Source organism: Symphalangus syndactylus, chromosome 6, assembly GCF_028878055.3.
Source record: "Symphalangus syndactylus isolate Jambi chromosome 6, NHGRI_mSymSyn1-v2.1_pri, whole genome shotgun sequence".
Lineage (NCBI taxonomy): Eukaryota > Metazoa > Chordata > Mammalia > Primates > Hylobatidae > Symphalangus > Symphalangus syndactylus.
In genome coordinates this window covers 133,348,807-133,363,453 of record NC_072428.2, presented here as the reverse complement: position 1 = coordinate 133,363,453, position 14,647 = coordinate 133,348,807, and the positions used below count along the sequence as shown (strand labels likewise).

The window sequence follows — 14,647 nt, the reverse complement described above, 5'->3', positions numbered from 1 at the left end:
ATTATTTATTTATTTATTTATTTATTTATTTTTTGAGACAGAGTCGCACACTATTGCCCGGGCTGGAGTGCAATGGCATAATCTTAGCTCACTGCAACCTCTGCCTCCCGGGTTCAGGCAATTCTCCTGCCTCAGCCTCCCGAGTAGCTGGGATTACAGGTGCCCCGCCACCACGCCTGGCTTATTTTTTGTATTTTTTAGTAGAGACGGGGTTTCACTATGTTGGTCAGGCTGGTCTTGAACTCCTGACCCTGTGATCCGCCCACCTCAGCCTCCCAAAGTGCTGGGATTACAGGCGTGAGCCACCGCACCTGGCCTGTATTGTTTTTATTTATCAAGACATATTGAGATAATACTATATAGTTTCATCTTTTTCCAATCAGTATTATATCTCAAGAATTTCCAATGTTCTTAACAATTTTTCACAAATACAATTTTTTTTTTGAGACAGAGTTTCGCACTTGTTGCCCAAGCTGGAGTGCAATGGCGCGATCTCAGCTCACTATAACCTCTGCCTCCCAGGTTCAAGCGATTCTCCTGCCTCAGCCTCTCGAGTAGCTGGGATTACAGGCACGTGCCACCATGCCTGGTTAATTTTTTGTATTTTTAGTAGAAACAGGGTTTTACCACGTTAGCCAGGCTGGTCTCGAACTCCTGACCTCAGGTGATCCGCCTGCCTTGGCCTCCCAAAGTGCTGGGATTACAGGTGTGAGCCACCATGCTGGCCCTCATATACAATTTTTGATGACTGTAAAACATTATCTCCTGAATGTGCCATAATTGATTAAAGTATTCTCCTCCTGATAGGTGTTTAAGTTGTTCACAATTTTTAATATCCACAAATAGTGCTGAGACAAGCATCTTTATTCATAAAACTGGTTCCACTCACCCTGCTCTGGGCAGCTTAGTTTTGTCTTAATTTGCCCTTATGATTTTTAAGATTGGACATCTTCCCATATTTTTATTTTATACTAGCTGTACATCCCATGAAATTCCTTTGAATAAAAGGAGTACTTAATTTGGAGATGTTCTTTTGCCATTACTTCACAGATAAGCTGGGTAAAGATGATTTTAAATCCTGGAGGATGCTAGAGACATGGAAAAGGTGAGAGAGGAAGACAGAAATTAATGGGAGATAAAAGGGGAAAATGGACTATGGGAAGAGCCAGACACAGAGGGAGGGATGGAAGGGAAAGTGGCATTGCTCCTGAAACTCCTCTGGGCTATGTAAGGCTCTGTACTTGGTTCCCAACAATGGATCCAAGTGAGGTTTCAGCTTCCAAATACAGAGTATTCTTAAAGAAGTCAAAATACTATTGAAACAAAGGATTCTGATCATTGCACAATAGGCACAGCTAGAGGTAGGGACTTTGGGTCAATTACTGGGGGAATGGAAAAGTTTTATGTATGTAGTAGGGTACAGGGGTTATACTAGGTTAGGCAGAGAAGCCTTGGAGTTTTCTCAGAATCTGCACTGAGGGTTAAGGGAGGTATCTATGAAAGAGTGTGCAACTTCTCCAAACCACAGCAACTCCAGCCAGTTTCCCAGTACTGCCTTGCCCTGGTTCTGCAGGTGTGGCTGGACCCAGTTTAAGTATCTGGGCAAAAGCTCAGCCAGACTCTGGTTCCCTCTGCTGTTCACTCCCACTGGGCTTCTGGTCCCAGCCCCATCTCAGTCACTGTGGTTGGTCAGAAGACAGTAAATCCCGAACTGGTTAGTTGCAAAGTCCATCTGGCTTGGTTTTCTGTTGCTGATAGAGAGACCAGGGGAGTTTCTGTGTGACAGAACGGGGGGACTATTCTCACTTCTTCCACTGCACAAGCTGCTCAAGGTGGGCTGCATGGCTGGTCTGGCTTGAAGTACCGAAACAGCTCTCCTCCACCTACCCCTAGAGTAGGCAGGATGTAACCCCAGGAATGAGAATATATCAGGGCAGATACAGACACAGAAATGTTTTGCCTCATGGCATTAGGTTTATTTTGTGGGAAAGCAGAATTGGGGCTCTCTGAAAGGCACTTGTGAGGCACAGAAGTAAAGGTTGCCACATGGCTAATGGTGGATCTCTTCCTGGCATCCTTGGGGGTAGAGGAAAGAGAGACAGCTCCCAGGGCCACAGAAAATACCTCTATCAGATAGAGAAATCCAAGTCCCAGTGCCTTATGGTGGAGCCAGGGGTTAAGCAGATGGCCTGCTTTTTTTATACGAAGAGTTTGCTTCCTCCGGGCAATCTTAAAGTCTGGCATTCACGGCTGGAGGTACAGGGCCCATCCACTTCTCTCCTGGATGAAGAAAACAACAGACTCTGCACACTGTTCTCAGGTGTGTTGGCAGCAGGAGTTGGTCCCACAAGGTCCCAGGGGTTTTCTAGAAAGACCTTTGCTTGGCTTCAAGGTATAGAAGGCTTCCTTTTCTTTTATGGGGATGAAGACAGCCCCTGCCCACTCAACCTTGAACAGCACTGACTGCTGGGTGTGGAGCTGGGGTCAAAGGCAGCTCAGGGTTGAATCTTTTTATTTTTTGAGACGGAGTCTTGCTTTGTCACCCAGGCTGGAGTGCAGTGGCGCAATCTCGGCTCACTGCAACCTCCGCCTCCCAGGTTCAAGTGATTCTCCTGCCTCAGCCTCCCGAGTAGCTGGGACTACAGGTGTGCGCCACCACGTCCAGCTAATTTTTATATTTTTAGTAGAGACAGGGTTTCACCATGTTGGCCAGGATGGTCTTAATCTCCTGACCTCGTGCTCCACTTGTCTCAGCCTACCAAAGTGCTGGGATTACAGGTGTGAGCCACTGCACCTAGCTCAGTGTTGAATCTTTAACTTACTTACCCAGGAGGTGTGCCAGCAGCTCCATCCGGTCAGAGCCAAATAACATGTGGGTTTGGCCATCCACATGGGCCACAGTGATGGGCAGCCCAAAGGCCTGGAGAAAGCAGTAACAATGCAAGGAGGAAGGCAAAGGAGCAGGTATTAGGCAGGAGTTGAAACCTTTGAGTCAGTACTTTTCTGAGTTTACGGAAGCAAAGAGGTCTAAGAGGCTCTGTGGCCCCAGGTGCCTTCCTGTTTCTAAGATGCTGTCTTTTCTCTCACTATGCATCTCCTTTCCTTCCTTTCCCTGAGCCCAAGGAAAAGAAGGAAGAAGATGAGGGTTGTTTAAGAGCACTGAGAACAATTGGCAAGGGGCTTTTGCACAGGAGCATAAGGACTCACACTTAGAGATTCTCAAGTCTCCATCTTCAGGATGGGGGCTGGGAACACACATAAAGAGCTGCTCACCCCATATCTGCAGGCTGCCTCGGTGGTCTCCTTGAGCTGGTTCTTCACCTTTGGCGTTGAGATCTTTTCCAGAAGTCCCTGGGCTTGTTCTGCAGACATACCAGCCTTCTCTGCAGCCTAAGGGAATGTAGTAGGGAATACAACTGTGGCTACATGATATTGGATGGGGATCTCAGAGGAAAACTCTGGTCTTTTTATTTTCTGCCCCCAAGTTTTCCTGGCAATGCCCTTACCCACCCACAAGTGGAGATCTGTCCTTGCCAAGAGGAACTATTTCCTTTATCCCAAATCTTGAGATGGGTGGAAAAGGAGAAAAGGTAGATGGCACAGAGTCAGTCACAGAAATTAACACCAGGGGACATCTTAGAGACCAGCTAGATAGACCTCTTTATTTCACAAAGAAGAGCCTGAATCCAGAGGTGATACATTACTAGCTCAGTTACAGAGCATGTTGGTAGCAGAGCCAACACTAGAATCCAGGTCTCTAGAATTCAAGTCCAGGGCTCTTTCCTTCCTACCTCTCAGAGTTCATGAGTATCTCATGCTTTTTTTGAATCAAGAGCTAGGCTGTAATTCCATTGGAACTTCCTGAGAACTTTGTAACAAGGCACATGGCGGCAGCCACCTACCTGGCTTCAAGACAAAGATAAAGGCTTCAGTTTGTGGTTTGTTGGTATAGTTTGGGATAGGTGGTTCTTAACTTTGGCTGCCCATTTGAAACTCCTGAGGAGCTTTAAAAAATCTCCACGTGAGGTCATCCCTTAGAACTAGAGCCAAGCACTGTGGCTCATGCCTGTAATTCCAGCACTTTGGGAGACTGAGGCAGGAGACTGCTTCAGCCCAGGAGTTTCGAGACCAGCCTGGGCAACAAAGTGAAACCCCCATCTCTACAAAAAAACTTAAAAAAAAATTAGGCATGGTGGCACATGCTTGAAGTCCCAGCTACTCGTAAGGCTGAGATGCGAGATCACTTGAGCCCAACAGTTGAGTCTGTAGTGAGCCATGATCATGCCACTGCACCCCAGCCTGGGTGACAAAGCAAGACACTGTCTCAAAAAAAAAAAAAAAAAAAAAAAGAAAGAAAGAAAGAAAAAAAAAGAACAAGAACAATTACATCACAATTCCAGGGGAAAGGGTTAGCGCCAAGGTGCTCCAGGTGGTTTTAGTTCACAGCCAAGCTTGAGAACCACTGCAGCTTGACTTCCTAGATCAGAAGTGGGACCCAGGAATTCATGTAGCCTGTCCTAATGCGACACTATCTTTGACTTGGTTAAATTAGAGAATTATGCCCCACACAGAATGTTTAACCACAGAAAAATGGTTAAGCAAAACAAAAATAAGTCCACTCAATGGAACCTCTATAGAAACAAAGAACTATACTTTCAGAGTTAAGAATTCCATGGAGGCTGGGCACAGTGGCTCATTCCTGTAAACACAGCACTTTGGGAGGTGAAGGCAGATAGATCTCTTGAGTGCAGGAGTTCGAGACCAGGCTGGGCAACACAGTAAAACCCCTTCTCTACAAAAAATAAAAAAGTTAGCCGGACATGGTAGTGTGTGCCTGTAGTCCCAGCTACTTGGGAGGCTGAGGTGGGAAGCCAGGAGGCAAAGGTTGCAGTGAGTCGAGGTCGTGCCACTGCACTCCAGCCTGGACGACAGAGCCAGACCCTGTCTCAAAAAAAAAAAAAAAAAAAAGCATGGAAAATGATTAAATATGAAGTAAAAAAGCAAGCTAAAAATTACACACATACTTTGCAGGAGTATAGACTGTAGAAGATATATTTGCCATTCCTTATACATTTAACTTTTGTGTGATTTGCCACTTCATATATTAAATTTGAATAGGTCTCAACTATTTTTTTTGTAAACCAGAGGAATAATACTGTTTTGAATTTCCTAATTTAATCCTGAAGACAAACTTACTTTTATATCCCCATCTATGGCTCACTGGTCAATGTTTTGAGCTATTTCCGTTTGTTCTCACTCAGGCTCCTATATAACCCTGGCATTAGTCAGTTATCTCTTTTCGTCTTTTTAAAGCCTCTTGGAACAAGTCTCCTGCCTTCCACTTGGATGTGTTGGTGAGGTTTGTGTTGGAGTCTGTGGAGACTTGTGAATACTATATCCCTCCTCATCCAGGGGTTCCAACACTGAGCATCTTTCTCTCAGTGACATCTTTCAGCAAATAAATTCTACCCATATATTGTCCCTTTTGCACTTCCCCTTTCAACCTTGAGATATCCTTTTGAGGATCCTTAGTTCCAACTTTTCAGTAGTTTGTGCCCTGAATCACAGACATCCTTTCTTCCCCAGTAATTATAACCTTTTCCATGCAATAAGAGACCTTTTGTCTTCTTTACCCCCAAACGCCAACTGTTCTCAGATTCTCTATGAGTGCAGTTGGGGTGGAGCCAGGACACTCACCGCCAGGATGCTCTGGGGCTCGGTGATGTCTTCATTCTGGGAAGAAGAGAAGACTCAGCAGGAAGGTGGTGCGGGGAGAGGGGTGTGACTGGAGGACAGTAGATCCTCCGGGCGGGGGCAGGATCATGACCCTGAAAACGTGCCTGGGGAAGGTCAGAAAGTTATCCAAGGTCCTCCCAGAGGATCCCCAGAGCCCCACACTCACCCTTGACCAGAGGCGCATCCACAGCTCCCGGGACGCTTTCTCCAGCATCTCTGGATGCTCCAAGTTCACGGCAGTGAGGAAACGCATGGCAGACAAACTTCCTGTGGGGCAGAGGCACCCAGAGGCAGGGCTCCTCTTGCTGCTTTCCTGGTGGAGGACTAGCTCTTCCTTGCTTCTGACATCCCCCAGAGCTCCTCCGCCCTCAGCCTCTCACCCAAGGTTCCCATGACCTATTTGCCCGCTCTTCTTCCCTTTCATGCCCGGCAACCTTCAGCTCCCTCAATGCTGATCCTGAGGTTTCCCAAGGCAGGCTTCACTTGCTTTAGTCTCCTGCAGCCCCTCCATCCTATCAATCCCTCAATCTCCGACTTCTCTGTTCTTCACTGGATACCCTGTCTACATCCCACTCTCTTCACCTTTTTCAAGCATCACAGACAAGAAATCCTTGGGGAGCTGGATGGGAATCTGGAGATGGTGTCTCAGGAGCTTTAAGTCATTTGCCATGTATTGTCCTTTACGGGGAAGCAGACCTGGAGGCTTGTTTCCTGCCAGGAGAAGGTTGGGCACGCTAAGTGAGAAAAGACCTAAGGGTCCCAGGTTTGGGGACCTCGGCGTGGGTTTTGGGCAGAGGGCAGCTATTTTTTCTCTTGTTGTTTCGCTCTTGTTGCCCAGGCTGGAGTGCAATGGCGTGATCTCAGCTCACCGCAACCTCCGCCTCCTGGGTTCAAGCGATTCTCCCACCTCAGCCACCCGAGTAGCTGTGGTTTACAGGCATGCGCCACCACGCCCGGCTAATTTTGTGTTTTTAGTAGAGACGGGGCAGAGGGCAGCTTTCTAGCTGCCAGTGCCAATATAAGGACCCGCTGGGGTCGGCTCTCTTGGGCCACTGAAATCACCCCTGCCCCGACCCTCCCTTCCTACCACTGTCTTTCATGATCCCTGCTATGAGGCTGGGCCGCAACTGCAGGTTGATGTTCCAGATATTCTGATATCGGCACAGGATCTGCGGGCAGAGGTCAAGAACGATTGCCAGTGTGCAAGATGGAAAAGTGAAAAAGCCGAGGGAAAGGGAAGGGAGGCACTAAGTGCAGAGCAGGGGTTATGCGGACACCCTACATTGTTTGGTTTGAAATTGGCAAAACTGTCCTCACTACTAGAAATCTATTCCAGGATCTTCGCTCCTGTGGCCAGTTTTCCCCAAAACTGCCATGGTTGGGCTAAGAGGTGGCCGTGTTCTGCATTTCTCCCTGAATGATTCGAGCCGCCCCTCTTTCCACCACCGTGGGAAACTGCAGTCGGGATATAAAGGCTCGGGTTGGAGCCAGCGACCCTATTCCGTTTAAAACCACAGTGACCTTCGGCGCCGGAGCTCTCCCTGCTTGCCCTAGCCCTGTGGGCGGCGCCAGGAGTTTCACGAGACCTCTGTCCCGGAGCCCTGGCTTCCTCTTCCCTCCGCCCTCACGCCCCAGACCCCGCCGAGGCGGCCCCGCCCAGCGTCACCTCGAAGCCCAGCCAGGAGTAGGGGGACAGCACGTCATAGAAGAGCTCCAAGGTGCGCGGCAGGGGCCCCATGCTGCAGACTCCAGAAGAGCAGTGGCAGCAGGAGATCCTTTCCCCGGAACTCGGCAGAGGCTGCCCCGCATGTGGGCCTGCCCAGGACCGCCCACCGCCTTAGCGCGCAGCCTCAGAGAGAAACTGCCCTGGCAGAGGTCCCCCTCCGGCGCAGCGGGGCGGGGCCAGCCTATGGCCCCCAGCCAGGGGCGGGGTGGGTAGGGACCCCTTGGAGAGCGCGCAGGTGTGGACAAGGGGCGCTGCAGAGAAAATTACGAAGGTGAAACAGATCTGAACTCACCAACTCCATCGTGCCTTTAACCTCCAAACTGCCCTTGGTCATTCCTGAGCATGGGACGAGCTAATATAGGGAGATATTTAGTTTATAGTTTAAATGATAATAGCCCTTCCCCAAACTAAACCAGTTTTATAAAACTAATAAAAGTCCACAAGTTTAGGATTATGAGAGGGGCCTGAATTCTGCTAAGATGTAGGCATTAACAATTACCAGACATTGTTCCAGAGGTCACAAGCTCTGCAACTTCCCCAATTATTCCTGTAAATAACCACTTTTGTAGAACCTAAGACTGGCCTTTGAAGATACCTTCTCAGACTTTTCCATTTCTGATGACAGGATGACTCCACCTGGACCAGTGACTCCTCTGTGGCCCTCATCCAGATGCAACTCAGTGCACTGAGGACAGTTTTCCACACCCCTGTGATTGCATCCCCAGCCAATCAGCAGCACCCATTCTCTAGCCCCTTGCCCACCAAACTATCATTAAAAAAACTCTAGCTGGCGGGCATGGTGGCTCATTCCTGTAATCCCAGCACTTTGGAAGGCTGAGGCGGGTGGATCACTTGAGGTCAGGAGTTCAAGACCATTCTGGCCCACATGGTGAAACCCTGTCTCTACTAAAAATGCAAAAACTAGCCAGGCATGGTGGCATGTGCCTGTAATCCCATTTCCTCAGGGAGCTGAGTCAGGAGAATTGCTTGAATCCGGGAGGCAGAGGTTGCAGTGAGCCGAGATCATGCCACTGCACTCCAGCCTGGGTGACAGAGCAAGACTCCCTCTCAAAAGAAAAAAAAAACAAAAAAAACAAACAAACACAAAGCCCCCCTAGCCTCTGCCTCCGAATTTTGAGAGGCTAATTTGAGTAATAATAAAACTCTGGTCTCCTGTTTAGCTGGCTCTATGTGTATTAAACTCTTTCTCTTTGCAATTCTCTTGTCTTGATAAATCAGCCCCATCTGGGTAATGGGCAAGATGAACCCATTGGGCTGGTGTCAGGGTGACTGTCCTGCTCTGCAGTGGAGTCTTGTGGGAAGGGAGTAGTTTGAGATGCCTGTAGTGCCTTTCACTTAGCTGTGCCCCTTGGGTGAGCCACTTGACCCCTCTGAACCTATTTCCTCATCCTGCATACACATGGGGAATATCTAATAATAACAACTGCTTTATGATGAGTTACGAGGAATGAGGTACTCCAATAACTGCTAGCTCTTATTGTTGTTACTTGGCAGTTGCATGAATATCCTAAACTGGGGCAGAATAAGAAGTTCTCAGAGTACACATTTTCTTGTGTTACCTTTGTCAGAGATTTGCACAATGTCTGGGACACATTTGACCATCGATACATATATTTTGAGTGAGTGAAAAAAAGAGGGACTGTTAGAAGTTGGAGAGGCCTCACCATAGATAATTGCAGTGATAATGGGAACAATTGGCACTATTCGTTTTCACAAATTTGTGAGTCATGTTGTCTTATATTGGGATTACATTTACTGCAAAGAAACAGAATTTTAAAATAATTCCATTGAACTTTGTTAAAATTATTTTTAACATTACTAATTTAATAAATTGGAAAACATATAAAGATTCCACTTTTCATTTGTATCAATAAGGAAAACAACTGCAGGCTATCAGAATACAGAGATACAAGGTAAACCCCTACATGGAGAAGAGCATGCAAAATGGAATGAAAAATGATGTTATCGTTACCTACTTGCAGAGTAAACTAATTGTTTGACAACCACTGAAACGAAACTTTTTTTTTCTTTTTTTTTTTGAGATGGAGTCTTGCTCTGTTGCCTAGGCTGGAGTGCAGTAGCACAATTTCAGCTCACTGCAACCTCTGCCTCCTGGGTTCAAGCAATTCTCTCTGCCTCAGCCTCCCAAGTAGCTGGGATTACAGGTGCCCACCACCATGCCCAGCTAATTTTTTGTGTGTTTTTGGTAGAGATGGGCTTTCACTATGTTGGCCAGTCTGTTCTTGAATTCCTGGGCTCAAGTGATCCTCCCACCTCAGCCTCCCAAAGTGCTGGGATTACAGATGTGAGCCACCACAGCCCACCTTTTTTTTTTTTTTGAGACATGATCTCACTTTGTTGCTCAGACTGAAGTGCAATGGTGCAATTCTGGCTCACTGCAACCTCTGCCCCCCAAGCTCAAGCAATTCTCCCACCTCGGCCTCCTGAGTAGCAGGGACTACAGGTGTCTGTCACTACACCCAGCTAATTTTTGCGTTTTTTTGTAGAGATGGGGTTTCACCATGCTTCCCAGTCTGGTCTTGAATTCCTGGGCTCAAGTGATCCTCCCACCTTGGCCTCCCAAAGTGCTGGGATTACAGGCATGAGCCACCACACCCAGCTACATTTTTGTTTTTCTCCAGTAATCATAATTTTAAAGTGTCCAAGAGCTAATTCAGCATGGTAATTTAAGGTTTCATTTCAAAGGTAGATCAATCACTTATTTTAAAAAGCTTTTTATATTTGGAAATAGTTTAGATTTATAGAAGACTTGTAAAGATAGTACAAGGTTTCTGAATACCCCTTATCCAGCTTTACCTAATGTGAAAATCTTACATAAGTGTGGTAATGATAAAAACCAATACATTAACCAATTGGTACCTTACTTTTTTTTTTTTTCTTTTTTTGAGACGGAGTCTCACTCTGTTATCCAGGCTGGAGTGCAGTGGCGCAATCTTGGCTCACTGCAACCTCCGGCTCCCAGGTTCAAGCGATTCTCCTGCCTCAGTCTCCCGAGTAGCGGGACTACAGGCGCGTGCCACCACGCTCAGCTATTTTTTTGTATTTTTTAGTAGAGACGGGGTTTCACCATATTGGACAGGCTGGTTTCCAACTCCTGACCTCATGATCCCCCTGCCTCAGCCTCCCAAAGTGCTGGGATTATAGGCATGAGCCACTGCGCCCAGCCTGGTATGTTACTATTAACTGAAGTACAGATTTTACTCAGATTTCACCAGTTTTTTCACTAATGTTCTTTTTCTGTTCCAGGATCCAGTCCAGCATACACACAGAATTTTGTTGTCATGTCTCTTTATTCTTCTCATATCTATGAAAGTTTCTTGGCCTTTTCTAGTGTTTCATGACTTTGACACTTGTGAAGAGTATTGATCAGCTATTTTGTAGCATGTCCCTTCATTTGGGTTTGTCTGATATTTCCTCAGAATAAGACTAAGGTTGTGGACTTTTGGGAAGATTACCACAGAGGTAAGGTGCCCTTCTTGAATCATGTCATGAGGTACAGGGATATCAACATGACTCATCACTGGTGATGTTTACCTTGGTCACCTGGTTAAGGTGGAGCAACTGGCAAATTTCTGCACTGTAAAGTCACCATTTTTCCCTATCCAAACCCTAGTTTTTGGAAAGGAGTCAGTAAGTGCAGCCCACCCTGGGAGTGAGGGTTGAGTAGATTAAGTCCATCCACTGGAGGGAAGAATATTAAAGAAGTTGTGGATATACGTTAACACCACCATGGTAACTAATAAATATTTGGGGGAGATACTTTGAGGCTACGCAAATATCCAGTTGCTCCCTAAACTGTCACCCATCAGTTTTGTTATTCATCGGTGGATCTTGCCTGCAGCAATTGTTACTGTGGTGTTCTAATGGTGATTCTCTATTTCCTTAGTTTTTTTCATTTATTAATTGGAGTTCTTCTGACAGGAGAATTGTCCCTTCTTTCTATTTATTTATTTATTTATTTAGTCAGTTATTTATACCAGTATGGGCTCATATATATTTACTTTAAGAATCAGAATAGTAAAACATTGGTGTCTATCTCCACATACTATTACTGTTGTTATTATTATTATTTTTAGGTTGGGTCCTGTTGTGGATAATACAGAGTAGAGACAACAAAAAGAAAAATATATTCACTTCTATGGGCTATCATCTTCCTATTGCTGAGAGGGGTATTTAATGTTAAAAGAAAAACCTCAGACAATTTAAATTTAATGGAGTTTATTTGAGTAAAGAATGATTCATGAATCAGGCAGTACTCAGAACCAGAAGAGGTTCTGAGAGCTCTGCAACTATAAGCAATGAGTATTTATAAGCAGAACAGGAAAGTAAAATACAGAAATAGTTTGATTTGTTGCAGCTAAGTGTTTTGCTTGATTTAGACATGAGCCAGTCCGTTGGCTGCTTGCACTTAGCTGAAGCTTGGCTGCTTGTGATTGGCAAAGACCTGGTTATCTGTTATAAAAATGAAACTCCTAAGTTAAGTTTCAGTTTGTTTACATACTAAGTTAGGTTGCATTTTGTTTCATAGGAATTCAAAGCATGGAGACTGTCTCGGGTTAATAGCCTCCTGCTTACTTAATTTTCCTCTAGATACTGATTAGAGCTATTGAAACAAGAAATAGTGGTATAAGTAAATTATCTGAAGTGGGAAAAGCACTAAGCAGAGGAACAAAACATGATATAATTATCAAAATTGGAGGAGGCAGAGGAGAGGTGGTGTATGCGATCCAAATTCTCATCTTTCATAGATGAGCCAATGGTATTATCTACATTTGAAAGCTCAGTAAATAGTGCTTTAATCATGTCATTTGGAATTAAATAATTGATACTGGAAATACTTTAAATAAGTTGCCTTTTCAAATAAATAAAAAATTGACTATTCAATAAATGATATTGGGACAACTGAGAGGTTTTTTTTTGTTTTTGTTTGTTTGTTTTTGTTTTTTGTGAGGAGTCTCGCTCTGTCACCCAGTCTGGAGTTCAGTGGTGCATCTTGGCTCACTGCAACCTCTGCCTCCAGGGTTCAAGAGATTCTCCTGCCTTAGCCTCCTGAGTAGCTGGGATTACAGGTGTATGCCACCATGCCCAGCTAATTTTTGTGTTTTTTAGTAAAGACAGGGTTTCACCATGGTAGTCAGGTTGGTCTCGAACTCCTGACCTCATGCTCCGCCCGCCTTGGCCTCCCAAAATGCTGGGATTACAGGCATGAGCCACCGTGCCTGGCCCAAAAATGTATTTGCATCCACACCTCACACCTTACACATGGAACACCTCTAAATGGATCAAATATCTAAATGTTATAAAGAGGAAGCCAATAAAGTGCCTCAAGAACTTATGGAAAAACTTTAAAAAAAAATCTGAGAATAGAGATAGCCTTGCTAACTGTAATACCAATGCAGAAACCTTAAAAGATCGATACATTTAATTGCATCAAATTTTAAAAAATCTGCTTGGCAAAATCCAATGAGTCAAAAACATAACTGGGAAAAATACCTGTGCTTGTTTCGTAGTCAAAAAGCTAATTTTAATTATTCTACTGTAGAAAAAGCTAAAAATCAATACATTAAAAAAACAGAAGCCCAATGGAAAAAATGGGAAGATGAAGAGAACATACATGAAAATGGGCATATAGATGGCTTGCAAATACTAAAAATTTTAAGACACTTTATATACTTACGATAATTGTCAGTTAAAACTACCCTGTGATATGCTTTTGTCTATCAAGTTGACAAAACTCAAAAAGTTTGATGACTCAGTGTTGTCAGGGAGTCATGGAAAACCATTCTTTTATTTAACCGGTGGGAGTGTAAATTGGTACAGCATCTGCAGAGGGCAGTTTAATGATGTCTTCTGTTTTACAGATGTACCCTTTGATCCAGCAGTTTTAAGAATTTAGATGTAAACATGGTTGCCACCTGTGACATGATATACTATGAAGTCATTATTATTTTTAATTGACAAATTATAATTATATGTATTTATGGGGTACAAGATGATGTTTTAATGTAGGTATAAATGTATAAGTCAAGCTAATTAACATATCCACCACCTCACTTATTATTTTTTTGTGATGAGACATTTGAAATTTACTCTGAGCAATTTTGAAATATACATTATTATTAACTATAGTCACCATGCTGAGCAATAGATCTCAAAAACATATTCCTTTTTCTTCTAATAGAAACCTTGTACTCTTTCTACAGTATCTTCTTATTTCCCCTCCCGCAGTGAATTCTATTTTATGTCGCCTTGGCATCGACTTTGAATACAAGTTTAACTTTCTCTCACCAGAAGCAGAACTCAGTCACCCTTGACAGGGTTTCTAGTTCTACCTCATATCCAAATGGCTCAAGCCAGTGGCCAGAGATGAGAATTCAGAGACATCTCTCCGGCCCAGGAGACTGGGCTCTCTCCTTTCCCACTGCTTCCTTTAAATGGGCCATTCAGGCATTTTCCAGTGAATTTAAAGTACCCCCAATCCTAGTCCTCATATATACAGCTAGTTGCCATGGGCTTCTCTCTCTCTGCCTAACTCTTCCTTCCTGCCTCTCATGACCCAGGGATGGAGGATTGCCCTCTTCATTCATTACATCTCCTTGCCCAATATCTGTAAGCAAAAATTGCTGAACTTGTCTCCTATTTTGGTGGTGCATTGAATTTGTGCCTCCCCTCTAAAGGACTAGGAGATGCCCCAAGTTGGGTTTTCCCTGAGATGCTAAGGAGAACATAAGGTCAGGCGCCCAGCACCAGAGTGATTGCCAGGCAGTCATAAACTGGGCATGGGTCAGACAAGGGTCACAAGAGTGTCTGCCAGTATAAAAGAGTGTTCTGTGTGAGGGATCCCCTGAACCCAGGCTGAAAACTAGGCATTAGTCCACGCCCTGATTAAAAAAAAGTATCCTGTGAAAGGACATGGTAAACATCCCTATCCAGTTCCCCTTCATTTCCTGTTAGGGGCAGTGTTACTAGCCACTCTGGTACTGGAACCCCAATTTGGCTGGGGCTCTCAAAACACCTCCATGCTGTTTTCTATAATGGCTGTACTAATTGACATTCCCACCAATAGTGTACAAGGGTCCCCTCTTCTCCACATCCGCGCCAACACTTGTTTTTCATCTTTTTGATAATAGCTATTCTAGCAGT

General features: G+C 44.9%; 1 protein-coding gene across 4 annotated transcripts; it reads right to left on the bottom strand.

Annotated features, from left to right (window-relative positions):
• Window positions 1-1,952: 1,952 nt before the first annotated feature.
• GSTK1 (glutathione S-transferase kappa 1) lies at window positions 1,953-7,611 on the bottom strand. Of its 4 annotated transcripts, XM_055284328.2 has the most exons (8): window positions 7,403-7,611; window positions 6,824-6,905; window positions 6,319-6,447; window positions 5,903-6,003; window positions 5,698-5,733; window positions 3,274-3,390; window positions 2,827-2,920; window positions 1,953-2,280 (listed from the first exon to the last, which is right to left on the bottom strand). In XM_055284328.2, the coding sequence occupies exons 1-8, from the start codon at window positions 7,472-7,474 to the stop codon at window positions 2,231-2,233; spliced, it is 681 nt and encodes a 226-aa protein (XP_055140303.1). In that variant the 5' UTR covers window positions 7,475-7,611; the 3' UTR covers window positions 1,953-2,230. The 4 variants fall into 4 exon arrangements, with proteins under 4 accessions (XP_055140303.1, XP_055140305.1, XP_063498384.1 ...); XM_055284330.2 differs by lacking the exon at window positions 6,319-6,447 and having other exon boundaries at window positions 7,403-7,598; XM_063642314.1 differs by lacking the exon at window positions 2,827-2,920 and having other exon boundaries at window positions 7,403-7,575.
• Between the last annotated feature and the right edge of the window lie 7,036 nt (window positions 7,612-14,647).

What these genes read in the sequence shown, in the direction of transcription:
- GSTK1 (XM_055284328.2), bottom strand. Translation starts at nt 7,474, where the DNA reads ATGGGGCCCCTGCCGCGCACCTTGGAGCTCTTCTATGACGTGCTGTCC. An exon ending in AGCCCCAGAGCATCCTGGCG is followed by an intron (nt 3,391 to 5,697) that starts GTGAGTGTCCTG and finishes ACATTCCCTTAG; the next exon opens with GCTGCAGAGAAGGCTGGTAT. An exon ending in GCTGCTGGCACACCTCCTGG is followed by an intron (nt 2,281 to 2,826) that starts GTAAGTAAGTTA and finishes TTCTTCATCCAG; the next exon opens with GAGAGAAGTGGATGGGCCCT.